Source organism: Musca autumnalis, unplaced genomic scaffold (assembly GCF_047663935.1).
Source record: "Musca autumnalis isolate F117 unplaced genomic scaffold, ASM4766393v1 scaffold_2, whole genome shotgun sequence".
Lineage (NCBI taxonomy): Eukaryota > Metazoa > Arthropoda > Insecta > Diptera > Muscidae > Musca > Musca autumnalis.
Window position 1 is genome coordinate 156,198,506 of NW_027411755.1, and position 22,619 is coordinate 156,221,124.

The following is a 22,619-nucleotide window of genomic DNA, read 5'->3' on the forward strand; positions in this document are numbered from 1 at the left end:
GTTGCCAAACCAACTAAAACTTTGTACACTTTTCAGATTTTGATGACAATACATGTATATGAAACCAAAACAAATATAGGTCCATTTTTTCCTATACCCCCACATACAGTGGGGGCCAGCTAATTAGGGACAGCAAATTCAGTTTAATAGATTACTCGATTGCATTTAAAAATGTGAAGATTTTGATTAAATAAATTTTGAATATAAGGTATTAGTATAAGCACTATCGAGTGATGTCAAAACGTACGGAGATTCTCCATAAGTGGGGGAAGTACAGACCACTTTTGTAAAAATGGACCATATTAGCCTGGCCAGCTAATTAGGGACATTAGTAGTAAACTCAACTTTAAGGTTAACGGATGCACATTTTTATACAAGAATAGCTCGAATTAGTTTATAGTGTATTCAACTGATTTCATGCTTTATCCCCGCCGAAAGTCCATTAGGGGGCCGAAGTATTACTATAATCCCTAATAATGTGCCTTAGGCCTTATTTTCCGTTAATGCACCAAAAATATGGATATTTTTTGGCACTTTATAACAATAACTATAGTTCTAGTAACCCCAAACATCATTTCGAACCATACACTACAATTACGATTCCATACTGGGTGTACACTATAATCTAACTAATTCGAGCTATTCTTGTATAAAAATGTGCATCACTTAAACTTAAAGTTGAGTCTACTACTAATGTCCCTAATTATCTGGCCAGGCTAATATGGACCATTTTTAGAAAAGTGGGCTGTACTTCCCCACATATGGAGAATCTCGGTACGTTTTGACATCACTCGATAGTGCCTAAACTAATACCTTATATACTAAATTTATTTCATCAAAATCTTCACATTTTTAATGTAATCGAGTAATCTACTAAACTGAATTTATTGTCCCTAATTAGCTGTCCGCCACTGTAGCGGTACTACCCGATATCAGGTATTTAAAGACTTTTATCTTCATTTTTAGCCCGAATTGGCTGTAACGTAGCATTTGAAGTTCCCAATGGTACAGAAACTTACCCATCAAAATTTGTGGACACAGGTCCAAGTGTTTTATGTAGCCCCAGGATAGCGATACCACCCGATTTCTGTTATTTTGAGGATTTTATCTTTATTTTTAGCCCGAATTGGCTGTAGCTTGGCATTTTGAATTAAAAATGGTACATAATCTTCCCCATAATCTTCCCATCTTCCCCATATAACGGTACCACCCGATTTCAGGCGTTTTAACGTTTGTATCTACATGTTCGACCTATATTGGCTGTAATTTGGTTATGAGGTTGTCAGTGGTCAAAAATAATTATTTACTACAAAGTTGAAAATAAAAAAATAATTAAAAAATTAAGTTACAGTGTCTTATTTACAAATGTACAAAAACTTGAAAATAATTTGTCGCTTGGTCTCAATAAGTATATTCTTCATGTTGGAATCTCTAAAATAAAACGCCTGCATTTAAATTAAAAATGTTGTCAAAATTAAACGGCAAGCGTTTTATTTGAGAGATGTCATCATGCAGAAGAATATATTTATTGAAACTAACGAAAAATTATTTTCTAGTTTTTAGTGCATTTATAAAAAAACACTGTGACTTATTTTTCTTTAATTATTCCTTTTGGTCTGTACTGCAATAACCTACTAATTTTTACTATTTTCGTCGATAACATAAAGGAAAAATAGTAGTTTCTTGCAGGTTCTGGAACAGAGCATTTATTTATTTTGCCTTCGAAATTTTGATTTTGACTTCGAATTGTACCGCGAGTTTTATTTTGACATATATTTTGACATGATCTTTCTTCAAACTAAATTAGAAATCTCGCGTTATTAAAAGTGCAAAAATCGATGTTTTACCTTAAAACCTGTCCAAATTACCTACAGTGCACCGCCGGATTATCGAGAATATACTGTATTTTCCGTTTTTGTCAAAATCAAATGAAACACATTTGTCAACGATAAATTTTTTCGGCCTCTCAAAATAAAATATTTGAAACAGTCTTCCAACAGTGGGCACCCATGTATTTCTATCCAAAAGCTTTTTAAATTTAATTCGTACAAAATTAGAATGAGTCATTTTCTGGCAGTTTCATTCAAAATCTTTATAAGAAAAACACCATATACATTATTTTAATGCTCATTTATTTAAAAAATAATAATTAGTATTTAGCAAATCATTACTTCGTTATACCGCACAATAACTTCTTATTGCGCAGCATCAGCAAAGCCAACACGATTGTTACCCAAATCGAAGACAGTGTAATATTTACCAATGAAAATATCACCCAAAATCCAGAAACCAACACCAATGTTTTCAAATGCAGTGGTACAAATTCCATAGTTTTGCAAAATGTAATCCTGAGCCTCAATGGAGAATTGACGACCACCAATATTGAAATTCAATGGAGGCAAACTTTCAATGGTGGAACAATCCACAACATAAGCGCCATAATCTTCATTGAATGTAGCACCAACAGCAGCTTGAATACTGTCATATTGATAGTAAGGTACAACAAGGAGAGAGGTACCAGTATCAGCAATACCTTGACAGCTATCACAAACATTTACTCCATTTACATCAGCCGAGGCAATTTCGAACTGCCAATATCCCTGGGAGGTAACTGGCACATAGGTAATTTCACCAGTATAATGATCGGGATCAATACCACCCAAAACCAATTCGCCACCATTATCCGAAGTACCGTCACGAGCCAAATAGAAGGCGAAAACATCAGCATCAACCAAACCTTGGGAATACATGTTGTAGAATGGAGGCACAACATTATCTTGAGCAATGCCTTGGTAGCCCATACCCAGAATACCATCAAATGGAGAATAGGTGAAGGAGTTACCAGGTTCATTGGTGGCAGCAGCAAAAACTTGATTTTGAATGGCCAGTCCTTCAACGGTTACAGTGTCTTGGACCAAATAACCAGACAAGCTGCCAGAGCCGTAGGCAATGGAGAAAGCTTCACCATTGGCAACATAGCTGGAAGAAGCACTAGGATCATAGGTTTGATGATTTTGACAAGCAATATCGTTTGCGGAACAGGGAGCTACAGGAATCCACAAGTTAGATGAACCGGTATCGAACAAAACCAAAAATTCCTGGGGTGGGGTACCAATTGTAATTTTGCCATAGTAAGAATTATCCACGTAGTTCAGCAAATTCTCTTTGACAGGAGTGAAATTCAAATTGTTGTATTTGGCCTTTAACTTCAACAGTTCATTGGACTTGGTTTTTACTTCCTTAGCCTGGTGTATGGGAACACGGACCAGTGCAGATTCAGCCAAAATGGCCAAACACAACAATGCAATCACAGACTTTAACATTTTGTTTACGTTTTTGCTTTCTCCCGCTAACAATTGAAACTGATTATTTGCCTTAACTTACATTGCTTTTTATAGGCGCATTTCCATAACAAAGCAATTGTAATTACATTCCAATTGGAGTCTTAAGATAGCTTAGATGTTATCAAAACAAAGGTATTTTCGACACTTGAATTGATTTCGACAAAATTGCATGTAATGTGTGCAACGATATAGATTCCAGACATTTTTATCACTCCACTTTACCTTTATGCATATCGAGCGAATTGCAGCAAACACTCTACAGATAGATTTACATTCACAAGTTCCGAGAAATCTGTTGTAGTGGTTTGAAGGTCAAGGAAAATTGCGAAGAAATTGATATGGCTTGAATAGACATTAAATAAATGCAATAGAATACGATGACTAACCAACTTTTGCAAGGATGATGACTTGTACCCTCAGTCTATAGGCTAATTATTATATCATATATTTTACAACCCTGTATCGTATTTTAATGAACCCTTATCTAAGATAAAATCATAATAATAAGGTGATTAAATAAAACACCCTCACGCACAAAATTAATTGCAAATTTATATTTATGGAATAAAAGATCTTTTAGTCATTAATAGACAAAAGGCCACTCATTCGCGCAACAGGAAATAATTTTTTATTGTACCCTCCACCATGGAGGGTATATTAAGTTTGTCATTCCGTTTGTAACACATCGAACTAATCATTTGCGACCCTATAAAGTATATATATTCTTGATCAGGATAAAATTCTAAGACGATCTAGCCATGTCCGTCTGTCCGTCTGTTGTAATCACTCTAGCGTCCGCAATAATTGAGATAGAGTGCTAAAATTTTGCACCCGAGGGTCTTTTTTCCATAGGCAGGTCAAGTTCGAAGATGGACTATATCGGTCCACTCTTTTGTATAGCCCCCATATAACGGTACCTCCGGATTTGAGGTATTTTGACATTTTTCGCCACATTTGCAGACCGAATTAGCTATAATTTGGCACTTAGAGATCCTAGTGATCAACAAACTTATATCCCAAAGGATATGAGCATAGGTCCATGTTTTGGTATAGTCCCCATATAACGGTACCTCCCGATTTTCGGTATTTTGAGAATTTTAGCCACAATTTTTAATCGAACTCTCTGCAATTTGACATTTGAGGTTCTCAGTGGTCATGAAACATCGTCAACAAAGCTCCACGTTTTGGTATAGCCCCCATATATCGGAACTATCTGCAATTTGACATTTGAGGTTCTCAGTGGTCATGAAATATCTCCACGAAACATCGTCAACATAGATCTATGTTTTGGTATGGCCACCTTATAACCGTCCCTCCCGATTTTCGGTATTTTGAGCATTTTAGTTAAAAATTTTAACCGAACTAGCTGTAATTTGACATTTGAGGTTCTCAGTGGTCATGAAACATCTCCACGAAACATCGTCAACATAGGTCCATGTTTTGGTATAGCCCCCATATATCTGTACCTCCCGATTTTCGGTATTTTGAGAATTTTAGCTACAATTTTTAACCGAACTACCTGTAATTTGCCATTGAAGTTCTCAGTGGTCATGCAATATCTCCACCAAACATCGTCAACATAGGTTTATGTTTTAATATAGCCCCCATATAAAGGTACCTCCCGATTTTAGGTATTTTGAGAATTTTAGCCACAATTTGTAGCCAAACAATCTGCAATTTGACATTTGAGGTTCTCAGTGGTCATGAAACATCTCCACCAAACATCGTCAACATAGGTCCATGTTGTGGTATAGCCCCCATATAACGGTATCTCCCAATTTTCGGTATTTTAAGATTTTTAGCTGCAATTTTTAACCGAACTAGCTGTAATGATCGGTATTTTAAGAATTTTAGCTACAATTTTGTCTATTAAAAAATAATCGTCAATATAGGACCATGTTTTGGTATATCCCCCCATATAACTGTACCTCTCGATTTTCGGGAATTTTCAGTGGTCACGAAATTTCTTCACTAAAATTCGTCAACATGGGTCCATTTTTGAGGGTCTACATTGTTTTGATGAAACTACCCTCAATGTGACTCTTGAAGTTCCTTGCAGCTATAAAATTTTTCCGCCACAAAATTTAAAGATAGGTTGACTCTTTGATATAGCCCCGTTGGTGGTACTTTTCACCTAGCTGAACACAGTTTTTTAGATTAGATAACACTGTGCAACAAAATGGAGGTGAAAGTCTGGGGCACGGAAAATTCCTCTTGGGGAAGAAAGCCCTTGGTGAGTTTATAATGAACCCCGAAGGACAGATCCGCCGTGAGTTGAACTTCCGCCCTATGGCGTGATGAAATTTTTGTTAGAGACCCTGTGGGCCTTTAGAAATTAGCGTTATATCTTTGTTCACTTTTGCTTAAGTGCTCTACAAAAACAACAAACAAAGATATAATGCTAATTCATGATGGTTTATAGGGTCTCTTGCAAGAACTTCATCACGCCATAACGCGGAAGTTCGACTCACGGCGCATCTGTCCTTCGGGGTTTTTAATATAAACACACCAAGGGCTTTTATCTCCAAAAGGAATTATTTCTGTCCCAAAATTTGTGTTCACAGTGTAATTTAAGCAATAGTGGGAGGCAGTAGGAGTCTATCCATTGTCGAAAAGTTGTTCCACCTAAAATTCTTATTCCATTTTAATTGAGACTATTTTGTGGTGGAGGGTATAAAAAGTTCGGCCCGGCCGAACTTAACGACTTCTTACTTGTTTTTTTTTTTTTTTTTGTCATATACTTCTTTGTCATATACTGTTACATTATTTAAAATTTCGTGTTGATCGGACTATTATTGCGACCTACAAAGCCGCTACAAAATTGGATAAATATTAGGTTTTTGGTCCATTTCATCCGCTAAATTTGGACCAGAGTCGGAGAAAAAAGTATATTTGGATATTTTCAAAAGATTTTGCTATTTTTACCATTAAGAACCGTCCATAGACATTTCTTATGTTCCAGAAAGTTGTTTATTGCGGCACATTGCACATTTTCAACTGCCCTGCCAAACCTACTCAACTAACTCCAGTAGTAGAAATCGTTAAGCTCAAACGGACGGAACTTTATATAAGCTCCACCATAAAATATTCTGAACTAAAATTGAATTATTAGTTTTCTTTCCGTGCACAATATTAGGCTGAGAAGTTTCTCTACCACAGATACACCAAATGCCTACTAAATTAGGTCAGAAAATGTATGTAACAAGTAAGAAAATAGAAGTCAGCTGTGCTGACGGAGATATACTCTCAGCCACTGACAAAAAAAAAAAAACATACCAAACACAATAATTATGCCGTACATAAAATATATTGATTTTGTATCATGAGCTTGTTTTAAAATCTGTAGGAACCGTAATGTGGGGCTATACCAAATAACTGACATATACCAACAATTTTTAGTAACCAAACATCCTCATAAAGAACTCGAAATATTAAAGTTCGGGAATTTTGAAAAAGTTTTAGAGTTATCCTGCACAATAGCCATTGTGGTATGTGTCGGCAGGGTTTTGGGCTATTATCTCAGGAAAAATTGACTTACTACGGAAAAAAATTGTACCGTTGCACATAGGTTTCAATCAGGAAATTTTTGGCCAAAACCCTATTTTTGAAGTTTCGAAATTTTAATTTTTTTTTTGCACAGAATAATAAAAAACACATCAAGTCATCTGAAAATAATGAGCTTTTGTAAATAACGTTAGTATTCGTTGATTGGCGCAGTACCAAAGTTGACACTTTTTTATGTAAAAATAAAACAGACTTTGTGCTGTAAAATATACAATTTTTGTTGTATTGCGTCGCTGCATAAATATACAGAAGTGAGACCAAAGTTATTATGAATCGGGAAGCTGTTAATGAGTACTTTCATAATATTTACAAAAAGAACGATGAAATTTGTAAAATTAGCGTAATAAAATTAATGTTTGTATATATATTGAAAATTATTTTTTACAAATATTTTTTAAATATATTTAAACTTTTAAAAAAATGTCCAAATTTGTCCACCTCCAAATCGAATTTGGAAGATAGCAGGGGGTCTGTACTAATAAATTCAGAAGTCAAATGGTGCTCAAATTTGCCACAGTTAAAATAAAGTGGATTTTTCTATATTAAGATGGGAGAATTTTTTTGTAAATTCCTGTTGTGACTGTACGTAGTATCCAATTGAAATAGAACGGTAATACGCACATCTATCAACCGAGTTCCCTTAAAAGTCATATTTAAGGGTTTCAGAGTGTAGAAAACAAGTATGTATAATTTTTTGAAAATAGGTCAATTTTTTGTCGTAGCCCCCACATAAAAGTACTGTCCGATTTTAGATATTTGTGGATTTTAGCGACACTTTATGACCGATTCTGCTGAAATTTGGTATTTTGACCTCTTGGAAGATAAGAATCCTTCGTACCAAAAATTGTTAACATATGTCAATGTTTTGGTTTAGACCCCACACAACGGGACCACCCTGTTCAACAAATTTTGGCAGTTTTTGGTAATTTTGGTCGATAAAACGTAAGAATTGCTGTTTGTGCACATTTATTATAAATAATAATTAATTTCAATACAAAATGGACGTTGAAATAGTTTTGGCCAGAAAATTTGGATATGGGACCATTGTGCGTTGTAAATGATGCCGCTAGAACAATCTACTGAAATAAAAAACAAGTAAGCAAAGGCTATAGTCGGACGGGGCCGACCATGTGATACCCTACACCACAACCTCTAGGAATTAGCTTTGTGCAACCGCATTGCACGCTGAAAGTCCGGGTTCGATTCCCAGACCTGGTCACATCAAATTTTCAACGGTGGCAAAATACCCCTTAGTAATGTTGGCGATATTTCCAGAGTATTTCAGCCAAGAAAAACGTCTCTACAAGTGGCTACTTAGGACACGCCGTTCGGACTCGGCGATAAAAACTAGGTCTCTTATCAATAATTTAATATGAATCCTTTTATATAAGAGAAGCCTCCCTTGTCCCTACTGGGATATATGTGGAACAATTATATAAATTATACATTTCTAAAGATATTCGAAAATTGGAAAATTCACATTAATTAGCCCCTCCTGCTATATCTTCAAATTTCTTTGAATATCAGGTTCCTTTTTGGAATAACTTAAAATTAATAAATATATATACAATGCGATTTGCTATATCTCTGATATTTGATATTTTGAAAATTGTGATTTTATTGAAGATCCATCGTCCAAAAATTGGCACTTGTGCCTCACATATGCTCGATAAGGACGTAGTTTTGTGCTTTTCAGGGTATTTCGAAAATAGTTCATTGTGGGTATATATTGTGATATCAAAAATATATTTTATACCGGTAGAAATAACTAATAATTGCATACTAACAAATTTATAAATCCCAAAATTATTCATATTCAAATGCACACCAAAGAAGATAGTAAAAGTCAGCTGCGCTAACGGTGATATACACTAAGCCTCTGAACAATAAATGAAACAAACACAATAATTGTGCCGTATAAAAATATATTGATTTTGTATCACGAGTTTGCTTCAAAATACGTCGAATCGGTAGGTATCGTAATGAGTTTTGAAAAAGTTTGAAAATTATTTTTCGAATTTGTAATTTTAGTTGGAGCCGGCAGGGGTTTTTGGAACTGTTGGACCATTATCTCAGGAAGTATGGACGGACCCCAAAAAATTGTACCGCTGCAGTAGGGACCGTGAAAAGAACCTTCTTCAAAAAAAATCAAATAGATCCGATACTAGTCCTCAAACTGCACTTTTCCCAAATTTTGTGTGCGAGGTACTGGAAGGACGAGACCGATATATGCCATATTTCAACCTGATACATGACCGGATGAAATAATACGATGTGCAAAGTTTGGACCAATCAGAAAACCCGCTAGAGAGTTATCTTGCGGATTTGGGATTTTATTTAGGTTTATTAATTGTTTTTCAGGGTTTCTTGGAGCTTTTCGGCCATAATCTCAGGAAGTATGGACATTCTATTATAATTGTACCATCGTAAAGGGGACAATCTGCTGAAAAAAATTCAAAACGATTCGAGAGGACTTTTAAATTTCACTGTTCCGATTTTTGTGTGGGACGTACCCGAAGGTGTGGACCGGTATAGTCTTACCTGATCTATCGATCGATTGCTCACTTCGCCAGTTATCGTTCACACAATTTTTCGAAAAAATGTTGAACTTTTGTGGGGGAGGTGTGGACCTATATAGCAAATATTCGAAATTAAACTAGGTTTGGGCAAAATATTACGAAGTATAAAATTTGGTTCGACTCGGTAGATCCGTTCGAGAGTTATCGTGCGCACCAGCCAGCTAGACAGTAAGAGAGACAGATGAACGAAGAGGGCTAAATCGACTCCAAGTTGTCTGAAACGAATTTCGTCCACACATACTTGGGGTCTAAAACCAATATATGAATGAGACACATCTTTGGTCTTATCCTGAGGTATAAAATAGGTGGGGAGGCGACCCCATGCTGTAATATTTGTATAAAATTATTGTGTTGCATATTATTGTATATTGGAGAACTGAACAAAAAATGTCTCTGTCATGATAGACAATTTGTAGCATGGTAGGAAATTGTGGTTCTCTACACAAAACCCATTATATATGTATTCGGCAGTAGGCCCGTTATCTAGCAGACACATTATTGCAATTTGCATCAGGGGAAAGGTCAATAGTTATTTTTCCATATGTAGGCTACTTTGCCGGTATATGCCTACAAGAATTAAGATATGGACCAAAAATAAAATTTGTATATTTTTCATACAAAAGTAATGGTCTATGTCACGCGCTAAATAATATCAGACCATCGTGCAAAATTATAGGCATTTTCTTCAACCTAAACTCTTACCTCGCGCAACATTTCGTGACTATTGAGTTATAATTGCGACCTCTAGCGTGTTTATGATTACACTACAAACAAAAAACTGGATATATCATGTACATCAACATAATTGATATCAATGGAAAGGTCAAGAGATCGTCTTCCAAATATAACTCAAGAGGGAAGAATGTGTCTTTCAGGAACAAAGATATAAGCTGTATATTAATTTTTTTCACAATATTCTCACAAAAGTTGTGGTCCATTTAACCCTCTAAATATTATCTGATCGCCATCTCAATTTGCAAGCTTCTTCTGAGTCATATACTCTTACCTTATTTAAAATTTCGCGTTGATCGGACTATTATTGCGACCTACAGAGCCGCTACAAAATTTGATAAATATTTATTATGTTTTTGGTCCATTTCACCCCCTAAATATTTCACGATCATCACCAATTAAAATAGCGATCTATTCTGATGTGAAACCGACCTCCATACCAAATTTCGTGACGATCGGTCCATAATTGCGGCCTGTAGTTTGATTACAATTTATAATGGACAAACGGACACACGGACGGACGGACACACATCTTAAAATCGCTTTATCTCGCCGAGATATGAAGATTGGTATACCACATTGGGGGTCTCCGACGAATATTTCGCGGTGTTACTTGAATTTTTACCAAAACAAACTTATAACACTGTGCAACATTTTTGAGCCAATCGCGTGCAAACAACTTCTGTCCAGAATTTTATGAAAGTAAAGGATCAATACGCAAAAACCATATTTGGGTTTTGTTTTCTTAGATCGGGTTCGGTTTTTATGGCCTCATCTAAACATGGTTAAAGATCGAATTTTTAAAACAAATCGGGTCTGTATCTTTGAAACCAATACGAATCTTGTTTTGACATCTGCAGCAAACTTGTAGTTAAGAACAAGAAGAAAATATTGGGAGGAATAGTGAACTCGAAAAACTGCATTTATTGTCTCAAATTTTATAATATATCTAAAAATTCTATAATTTGTGTATATTTCGCAGCGTATCTCCCAAAATGTTAAATTCTTCTTAATTTTGCCTTTTGGGAAAATATTCTCGGGAATGTAATACACAACTCTTCAGAACATTATATTGTTGTAAAATGCCTCTATCGCCTTGTTTATAGCAAATTTTTCTACAACAATTTGGTAAATATTTCAAAAATTCATTGAAATTCCCAACATGATAATAAACAGCCTGTGTGAACATTGTTTGAAATAAGTTTTGTAAAAGGTATGTTATGAAATATCCCTTAAACAACGTGAAATAACAATTTTAGAGTTTCAGAATGTTCTGAAGAATTAAGGGTCACATTATTTGGAAAATTTGTAGAATGGTTAATTGATTCAACTTCCAACAGTTTAGTTGTTAATGACCAGAATTTCAGAAATTATGTAAACTTTTCTATATTTTAACGAGTTTGATGCGCTAGATGCAGCTTTTCCTAGTCCATCTGTTTGACACATAAGTTCTACTACTTTAGGGCTACAATATTGCTGACGACTGCAAAGCAAAGTTCTTATTAGTTTCGGAGATAAAGGTCCGATCACTGGAAAAAAGGCTAATTTTAGATCTGTTTAGATGAGGCCATAAAATCTAAACCCGATCTAAGAAAACAAAACCCAATTAAGGTTTTTGTAGTCTCAATATGTACTTTCAGAAAATGCCCATTAGAAGTTGTTTGCATTTCCAGTGTTTCACAGTGTAATACCCTTTCCACATAGTGGTGTAGGGTATAACAAGTAAGCAAAGGTTATAGTCGGAAGGGGCCGACCATGTGATACCCTACACCACTGTCCCTGGGAATTAGCTTTCAGCAAATCAAAATTCCTTTATGGAACAAATAAGCTTATTGTAAGAAATACTTTTTTTGGATTCTGCCATCTTATCACATTAAGAGTGGGACCTAAGACACCACTTTTAGAGAAGTTTTATATGGCTGAAATGCTCAGAAAATGTCGCCAACATTACTGAGGTGTATTTTGCCACCGTTGAAAGTTTGATGTTACCTCGCCGAGGAATCGAACAGACGATGTTTGTGGAACAATTATGTATATCATTATACATCTATACTTATAAAAGAGTTCAGTAATGATGACTCACTGACTCACTGACTGACTGATAATCAACGCCCAGGCTAAACGGCTAGAGCAAGAACCTTGAAATTTTGGGTGAGGGTCACTCATGGTCCGAATAGGTCAGATGAGGCTCGGTTTTTGGAAATTCGAACTAGAACAGTACGAAAAGTACTAAAAGGTACTAAATATGGTACCCTTAGTATTAGGCAAACGCGAGGAGCAAGAATTCTGAAATTTGGAATGAGGTTCACTGATGGAGAGTTAGAAAGGTGTACCAAAGGGTTTTTGGAAATTCGAACTATAAGTGTACGAAAAGTACTAAAAGTTACTAAATTTAGTACCATTTGGTATAACGTGAACGGACAGAGCTAAAATCTTGAAATTTGGAATGAAAATCAAGGTTTAGAAGATGAGTTGATATTAGGAGGTGGTTTTGAAAATGTGTACTCATGTGTGCGAATAGTACTAAATAGTACTAAATTTGGTCAAATGTGAATTTGGGCGAACCGATAAAGTTGGAATTCTGAAATTTGGAATTACTATTACTGTTGGAGTGTAGGTTTGAGATATGGAGGTAGTTTTCGAAATTCGTACATATGGGTACGGAAGGTACTAAATAGTACCAAATAAGGTAAAATTTGGATTTGGGGGAACGGATGGACCTGGAATCCTGAAATTTAGAATTAGCATTACTGTCGGAGTGTAGGATAGATGTATTTTGGAAATTCGTACTTTTGGGTACGAAACGTACTAAATGGTACCAAATTTGGTACAATATGAATTTAAGTGATCGGATAGAGCAGGAATAGTGAAATTTGTAATTATGATTACTATTGGAGTGTGGGATTGGGATACTTGTGAAAATTTGTACTTATGGCTACGAAAAGTACTATATGGTACCGAATTTGTTACAATTTGGATTTGGGTGATCGGATACATTTAGAATCCTGAAATTGGAAATTAAGATTACTGTTGGAGTGTTGGATAGAGGTAGGTTTGGAAATTCGGACCTATGGGAACAAAAAGTACTAAATGGTACTAAATTTGGTACAATTTGGATTACGGTGATCGGATGCAGCTGTAATCCTGAAATTTGGAATTAAGATTACTGTTGGCGCGTAGGATTGAGGTAGTTGTGGAAATTCGTACTCATGGGTACGAATAGTACAAAATTTGGTACAATTTGGATTTGAGTGAACGGATATAGCTGGAATCCCGAGATTTGGAATAAGGAGTACTGTTGAAGTGTAGGATTGATAAAGTTTTGGAAATTTTTAGTTATCAGTGGGAAAAGTACTAAATGGTACTACATTTGGTACAATTTGGATTTCAGTGATAGGATACATTTGGAATCGTGAGATTCGGAATTTAAATTGATGTTGGAGTGTTGATAGAGGTAGGTTTGGAATTTCGTACTTTGGATACGAATAGTACTAAATGGTACCAAATTTGGATTTGAGTTATCGGATGTATCTGGAATCCTGAAATTCGGAATTAAGCTTATTGTTTGAACTTAGCACTGAGGTAGTTTTGAAAATTTGTACTTATGAGTACGAAATGGTACCAAATCTGGTACAATTTGGATTTGGGTGAACGGATATAGCTGGAATCCCGAGAGCAGGAATTACGATAACTGTTAGAGTGTTGATAGAAGTAAGTTTGGAAACTCGTACGTTGGATACGAAAGTTACTAAATGGTACCAAATTTGGTACAATTTGGATTGCGGTGATTGGATACAGCTGTAATGCTGAATTTTGTAATTATGATTACTGTTGGTGTGTAAGATTGAGGTAATTGTGGAAATTCGTACTCATGGGTACGAATAATACGAGAACTAAAGTAACAAATTTGGTACAATTTGGATTTGGGCGAACGGATATAGCTGAAATCCCGAAATTTGAAATAAGGAGTACTGTTGGAGTGTAGCATTGATAAAGTTGTGGAAATTTTTAGTTATGGGTAGGATAAGTACTAAATGGTACTAAATATGGTACAATTTGGATTTCATTGATAGGACACATTTGGAATCGTGAAATTGGGAATTAAAATTGATGTTGGAGTGTTGATAGAGGTAGGTTTAGAAATTCGTACTTTGGATACGAATAGTACTAAATGGTACCAAATTTGGATTTGAGTGATCGGATTATCTGGAATGCTGAAATTTGGAATTAAGGTTATTGTTTGAACATAGCACTGAGATAGTTTTGAAAATTTGTACTTATGGGTACGAAAAGTACTAAATGGTACTAAATTTGGTACAATTTGGATTTGTATGAACGGATAGAGCTGAAATCCTAAAATGTGGAATTAAGATTACTGTTTAAGTGAAGAATTGAGGTAGTTTTCGAAAACCTTACTTATGGGTACGAAGAGTACGAAATGATACAGTTTGGAGTTGGATGAACGGATACACCTGGAATCTTGAGATTTAGAATTACGATTACTGTTATTTTGTATTCAAGTTAGTGTAGGATTGAGACATGTCTTCGAAAAACGTGCTATAAGTGTACTCAAGTTCTTGGGTGTAGGGACTGTGCTGGAATTTGTATGCTTTGGAGTTAGAGTGAGTATTGCAACGTTTGTCTCGCTGTTAATGTGTAAAGGTGAGATAAGGATGATATTTCTGAAAATCGAACTAAAAAGGGACGAACAGTACTAAAATAAATATTGATTAAAATTCGCCATTTTCATATTATATATTGTTATTTGTTTTTATACCCATTCCGCATACGAAATAGCGGGCACTTTGCTAGTTTCTAATAAAAGTTCAAAAATGGGAAAATTGACATTGGTAGCCTCTTCTGATACATCTATAAATTTTCTTTGAATATCAGGTTCCTTTTTGGAATACACCTAATATAAATAAATATATAAGCCGCTGCAAATATACCCAGACGGACACTGCTCGACAGACGGACATTGCTCCAATTTTATTGAACAAATGTTAATGCTATATACCATTTTTCAAAGGGAACATTGTGAGTTTATTGAAGATCTATCGTCCAAAAAAGTGCACTTGTACCATACATATTGTTTGGAAATGCACGCGATTTTGTGTATTTCGAAAATAGTTCATTGTGGATATATATTATGATATGAAAAATTTTTTGTTGTTGTGTATTGTTGACCTGTTGTATTGTAATTTTTATATGATGATATTTTTCGGCTTAAGGTCAGTAAAAAGCGTTGTTTATTTTTGATGATTTTCTTTATTTATTCCGATATTTCGATTGACATCGTCAATCATCTTCAGGGAAACTATAAAAATACAAATATTACAGTATTCAAAACACAAAACGAATATTTAAAACACAAAAATTATTACTTTGTTGAGAAAAGCTGTTGGTTTCTTTCACCGTTTGTGCTAAACTAACTTTTTTGACGTGTGTGCTTTTGTACTAAGTTTCTGTACAGGTGTGCACAGTGGTCTGTATCGCTTTTATAGTTCATTCCAATGTCATTTGGTAATTTAATTATATGTAGCATCTCTAAAGTAAATCGTCGTTTGTAGTTGTTTTCCTGTGCCAATATGTCAACTTCATTAAAATTTGGCTTATGTCCCGTCAAAGTGCAATGTGCTGCTAAGGCCCTCTTTTGCTCCATGGGCTTGTCCGTTTTTTGATCCGACTTATGTCCGGAATGTCTAGTTTTTATTTTGTTTTTGTTGTACCAACATATACCTTTTGGCATATGTTGGTTCCGTCCTCCTTACATTTAATTTTGTATACTACATTGCACTTGTTTTCCTTTTTTATCCTACATTTCGTTTTGCTAAATAAATTATTGACATTATTGTTGGTTCTTAATGCTAATTGGTAACGGTCCTCATTGTAAATATTGGAATTGCAGAATCTTTCAGACAGGCCAGGTACATATGTTATTGCTTTGTAAACTTTTTCCGCATTATCTCCTTTTTCAGTTTCTCGATTTATTTTGGTGTGTTTCATTAAGTCTTCGATTGTTTTTTGTGGAAAATCATTTTTGGCTAATATTTGATATATTTTCTGTTCATTTTCTTTGCGGAAACTTTGATCGCTTATTTTCATTACTCTATTAATAAAGTTTATAGCCGTATTTATTTTGACTCGTCTTGGGTGTTTAGAGTAGAAATTTATTAGTCGTCCTGTTGCTGTGGGCTTTTGGTACCAGTTTAACAATATTTGATTTCTTTGACGAATTATTATTGCGTCCAAATACGGCAGTTTTTGATTTTCTTCCAATTCATGAATTGTATATTTTTGTCAAAAGAGTTTAAGGTATTTAATGTATTGTCGATTGCTGATTTCTTCACTATGCAGAAGAGGTCGTCAACGTATTTTGTTAGTAATCTGGGTTTATTCGTCAGTTTATCTATTGAAGCGTCTAATAATTCCTCCATTACTATGTCAGCAATAATCGGTGACGCCGGTGATCCCATTGGAAGTCATTTTCGTTGCTCATACACCTTGTCATCATATACGAAATACCTTGAGTCTTTGATACAAAGAGTCAATATTTCCATAAAAATGTCCTTTGGTATGCTGGTATGTTCGCTAATAATACTCCATTTTTCCGAAATTGTCCTTATTGCTAAATTTATCGGCACGCTAGGAAATAATGAGATAACATCGAATGATATTAGTGTTTCGTCCTCGTTAATAACTGTATCCTTTATTCTTGCTTTCAGATCTAGTGCGTTTCTAATATTGTATTTTGAGTTCTTCGTTATATGTTTTAAAATGTTCCCTCCTTATGTATTTTTGGGAGGCCATATATCCGTGGTGCCATAGAAGTGTTTGTTGTCATTCTGCTCTTCTCTGTTGTATTAATTATATTCATATTAAATAATTTCTCTATTAATTTGTTGTTTTTATACCCTCCACCATAGTATGGAGGGTATATTGAAATACTCATTTGCGACCCTATAAAGTATATATATTCTTGATCAGGGTAAACTTCTGAGTCGATCTGTGCACGTTTTCAGACCGATTTAGCTATAATTTGACATTTATGGTTCTTTAGTGTCAATAAACTTATATAACAAAAGTTGTGGACATAGGTCCACGTTTTGGTATAGCCCCCATATAACGGTACCCCCCGATTTACGATATTTTGACGTTTTTAGCTACATTTTCAGACCGATTTAGCTATAATTTGACATTTAGGGTTCTTAAGTGTCAATAAACTTATATAACAAAACTTGTGGACATAGGTCACGTTTTGGTATAGCCCCCATATAACGGTACCCCCTGATTTACGGTATTTTGACGTTTTTAGCTACATTTTCAGACCGATTTATCTATAATGTGACATTTAGGGTTCTTAAGTGTCAGTAAACTTATATAACAAAAGTTGTGGACATAGGTCCATAGGTTTTGGTATAGCCCCTATATAACGGTACCCCCGATTTACGGTATTTTGACGTTTTTAGCTACATTTTCAGACCGAATTAGCTATAAATTGACATTTAGCGTTCTTAAGTGTCAATAAACTTATATAACAAAACTAGTGGACGTAGATCAATGTTTTGGAATAGCCCCCATATAAGGTTACCGCCCGATTTCAGGTACTTTGACGATTTGAGTCGCATTTCTAGACCGAATTCGCTATAATTTTATATTTAGGGCTCTTAGTGACCAAAAAACTTATATTCGAAAAAAATATGAGCATAGGTACATGTTTTGGTATAGCCCCATATAACGGTACGTCCTGATTTTCGGTATTTTGAGATTTTTACCTACAAGTTTTAACCGAATTAGCTATAATTTGAACATTTGATATTTGAAGTTCATAGTGGTCACCACACCTCTCCACCAAAATTGTCTGAAATTTTGGGAAAATGCGTCTTTTGAGGCAGGTCAAGTTCGATGATGGGCTATATCGGTCCACGTTTTGGTATAGCCCGATTAACGGTATTTTGACGTTTTTAGCTACATTATCAGGTCGATTAAGCTATAATTTGACATTTAGGGTTTTTAAGTGTAAATAAACTTATATAACAAAAGTTGTGGACATAGGTCCACGTTTTGGTATAGCCCCCATATAACGGTACCCCCGATTTATGGCATTTTGACGTTTTTAGTAACATTTTCAGACCGATTTAGCTATAAATTGACATTTAGGGTTCTTAAATGTCAATAAACTTATATAACTAGTGGACATAGGTCCATGTTTTGGAATAGCCCCCATATAACGTTACTGCCCGATTTCAGGTATTTTGACGTTTAAATTCATATTTCTAGGCCGAATTAGCTATAATTTGATATTTAGGGTTCTTAGTGACCAAAAAACTTATATTCGAAATAATTATGAACGTAGGTCCATGTTTTGGTATAGCCCCATATAACGGTACCTCGGTATAACGGATTTCGGTATCCCCATATAACGGATTTTCGGTATTTTGAGAATTTTACCTACAAGTTTTAACCGAATTATCTGTAATTTTAACATTTGACATTTGAAATTCTTAGTTGTCAAGAAAGGTCGATGTATTGATAAAACTCCCATTTAAAAGTACCTTCCGATTTTCAGTAATTTGATGATTTTAGCTACAATATTAAACCGAACCAGCAGTAATTTGACATTTGAAGTTCTTAGTGGTCACAACACCTCTCCATAAAAAATGTCAACATAGGTCCATGTTCGGATATAGCTCCCATATAACGGTACCTCCCAATTTTCAGTATTTCATACCTCCGCACTAGCTGTTAATGACATTTGAAGTTCCCACGTTATGTACCGATTTTCGGTATTTTGAGGATTCTAGCTACAATTTTTAACCGAATTAGTAGTTATTTGACATTAAAGGCTCCCATCAAAAACTGTCAACATAGGTCCATGTTTTATTATAACCCCTATATAACGGTACCTCCCAATTTCTCTCCCACCAAAAATTGTCAACGTACATAGTTTTAAATTAAATTAAAAATCACTATCTGTGGCAATTTTTTAATAATTTTCTGCGGTGGTTTGCCAACATTTTAGACTAGGGCCGTTGTGGAACTTTGGAGGCCTATATCTCGGGAAGTATACATTTCCGCAACAAAAGCAATACATGGTTGGAATCGGGATAAAAAGCACTATCTGTGGTAATTTTTTCATAATTTTCTGCGGTGGGTCGGTAAAGGAAAGATAAGCCGAAAAATTTTAACTTTGGTCCATATCGGTCCAGATTTGGATTTGGCCCTCATATATCTTTCCCCGATTTAGCTATAACTCGGTCAATTTTAATCGAATAGCCTTCAATATATATTTTCATAGGCCCCTGAGTAGTTTTCGTAAAAATCGGTTCAGATTTGGATATAGCTGCCATATATATCTTTCCCCGATTTTTCTATAAATTCCTCAATTTTTAATGAATAGCCTTCAAATTAAACATTGGATGTTTCCTCAGGCCACTGTGGAGTTTTACCGATTTTGATTTGATAGCCGCCATATATCTTTCACCGATTTTGCTATAAATCGGTAAATTTTTGAAAAATAGCCTTCAAATTTAAAATGGGATGTTTTATCAAGCCCTTATTCAGTTTCATTGATTTTGAAAAAAATCGGTTTAGATTTGATATAGCTTAATATATATTTTCGACCGATTTTATGTATTCGATGCACTAAACACGCAATGTATGTGAGATATTGATTAAATTATGAAAATATGACGTAATTATCCGTAATTTAGTGACATCGGGTGAAATTATATAGGGAAGCCATATTCAAACCTGAACCGATATGGAACAAATTTGATATCTTTCATTCTTGTGCCCTCATAAGTACTTGTGCAAACATTCATCAACCTAGGTAAAACTGAACATGGGCCTGACGAACATCCCATGTTAAATTTGAAGGCTATTCATCAAAAATTGATCGAATTATAGCAAAATCGGGGAAGATATATATGGTGGATATATCCAAATCTGAACCGAAAACCAAAAAAATCACATATAAAATTTGAAGGCTATTCGATCAAAATTGAACAAGTTGTAGCAAAATCGGGAAAAGATATATAAGAGGGCTATATAAAATCTGAACCGATATATCTCAGAAATTTGCAGGGATGGGCAGAATGTTTTTACACACTTCGCTTCGCAGCCAAGGTGGCAATCAAAAGCTATACTCTACAAAATATTAAGCATTTATACTTTTTTTATCAAATTTTTAATTCTTGATAACGGTACTTTGCCCATGTGCAGTTGATGTCAACATTTGTACTAAAATTTTATATATATAGCCCACCCATCAAATCCCCATCCAAAACTTTTAATATTATCAACAAACTTTTTAGAAAATGTTGTTTTAAATATCGTCTAATTTTTATATGATTATCGCTTTAGATTACCTGGGAATTATTATAACCTCAGCATTTATGCTAACGAGGGTAAATACACTTTCATAAAAATAATTGTCTGTCTGGCTGGAGCGCACGATAACTCTCGTACGGATCAACCGATTCGGTCCAAAATTTGGCTTTCGTTTAGTTTAAGTTCGAAGATGGTCTATATCGGTCTACTCCTTCCGGTACCACCCCCACACAAGTTCGAAAATGTTCGGAAAATGCACGATAAGTTTTGAAAAGAGTGACCGATTTCGTCCATACTTTACACATCCTAATATATCTACGACGTAATGTACAACAATAACAGCGATAATGAGGACAAACCCCCAAAATGTAATAATTTGACCCAAGGCTATTTTCACAATTTTCGGCAAGACTCAAAATGCGCAAACAAGACGCAAATAAATTCTTTCTTTTTCTCATCTGTGAAGATTGTAAATTCAGGTGTAAGCACATTCCATATAAAGTTGATTCAGGCGCACCGTGATGTTTGACAATAACTGCTAATAATTTGCATTAAGTGAGAGGTCAAGAGTTGGTTTTCAAGTTTAGTTTTTGTAAGTTGCCCGAATAGGCCCCCAGAATTTAAATTACTGATCAAAATTTAAATTTGAATATTTTTCCACAACAGTTATGGTCAATTTTACACGCTAAATACTATCCGATCATTTTTAACAATTATTGGCAATATCCTTGACCAAAACTATTACCTCGTGCAAACATTTGTCAGTATTGAACTATAAGTACGATCCATAGCGTGATTAAGGTTACATTACCCACAATTAAAACATATGGATCCCTGTATATACTAGGCTGTACACTGTTATCCGACCACGTACATCAACATAATGGAAAGGTCAAGCGTTCCTCTTCTAAATATAACATACATTGGTTTAATATAGTTTTCAGGAATAACAAGTAAAAAAGCTTTGAGTTCGGCCGGGCCGAACTTTTCATACCCTCCACCATAAAATATTCTGTACTAAAATGGAATAATTAGTTTTCATTCCTGTCCCCAACTTTATGTGGGTACTTTAAAATGTCAGATAATGTACATAAAATGCTTCATTCGGGAGGGCCTTTTTTATGGTGCCATATCTAACTATGTAAGTTGACAATTTTTGGTGGGCTAAAAATTGGGAGGTACCGTTATATAGGGGTTATAATAAAACATGGACCTATGTTGACAGTTTTTGATGGGAGCCCTTAATGTCAAATAACTCCTAATTCGGTTAAAAATTGCAGGTAGAAACCTTAAAATACCGAAAATCGGTATGTGGTTCGGAGGTATGTGGGCTATACGAAAATATGAACTTAAATGAACAATGGTTAAACATTTTAAGTAAAATCCTCAAAGTACCGAAAATCGGGAAGTATCGTTATATTGGGGCTATGTTAAAAATTGTTGATGCAGATGTGTGGTGACCACTACAACCTTCAAATGTCAAATTACAGTTAGTTCGGTTAAAAATTGTAGCTAAAATTGCTAAATTACTGAAAATTGGGAGGTACTGTTATATGGGAGCTATATCCGAACATGGACCTTTGTTGACATCTTTTGATGGAGAGGTGTTGTGACCACTAAGAACTTTAAATGTCAAATTACTGCTAGTTCGGTTTAATATTGTAGCTAAAATCATCAAATTACTGAAAATCGGGAGGTACCGTTATATGGGGGCTTTATCAATACATCGACCTTTCTTGACAATTTTTGGTGGAGGGGTGTGGAGACTACTAAGAATTTCAAATGTCAAATGTTCAAATTACAGATAATTCGGTTAAAACTTGTAGGTAAAATTCTCAAAATACCGTAAATCGGGGGTACCGTTATATGGGGGCTATACCAAAACGTGGACCTACGTTAACAACTTTTGCTATATAAGTTTATTGACACTTAAGGACCCTAAATGTCAAATTATAGCTAAATCGGTCTGAAAATGTAGCTAAAAACGTCAAAAAACCGTAAATCGGGGGGTACCGTTATATGGGGGCTATACCAAAACGTGGACCTGTGCCCACAAGTTTTGATATAT

General features: G+C 34.9%; 1 protein-coding gene across 1 annotated transcript; it reads right to left on the bottom strand.

The window, feature by feature from the left end:
* Positions 1-2,115: 2,115 nt before the first annotated feature.
* On the bottom strand, positions 2,116-3,374 carry LOC141394775 (lysosomal aspartic protease-like). Its single transcript, XM_073969656.1, has one exon. It carries the CDS (start codon positions 3,321-3,323, stop codon positions 2,196-2,198), a length of 1,128 nt encoding a protein of 375 aa, XP_073825757.1. The 5' UTR covers positions 3,324-3,374; the 3' UTR covers positions 2,116-2,195.
* Between the last annotated feature and the right edge of the window lie 19,245 nt (positions 3,375-22,619).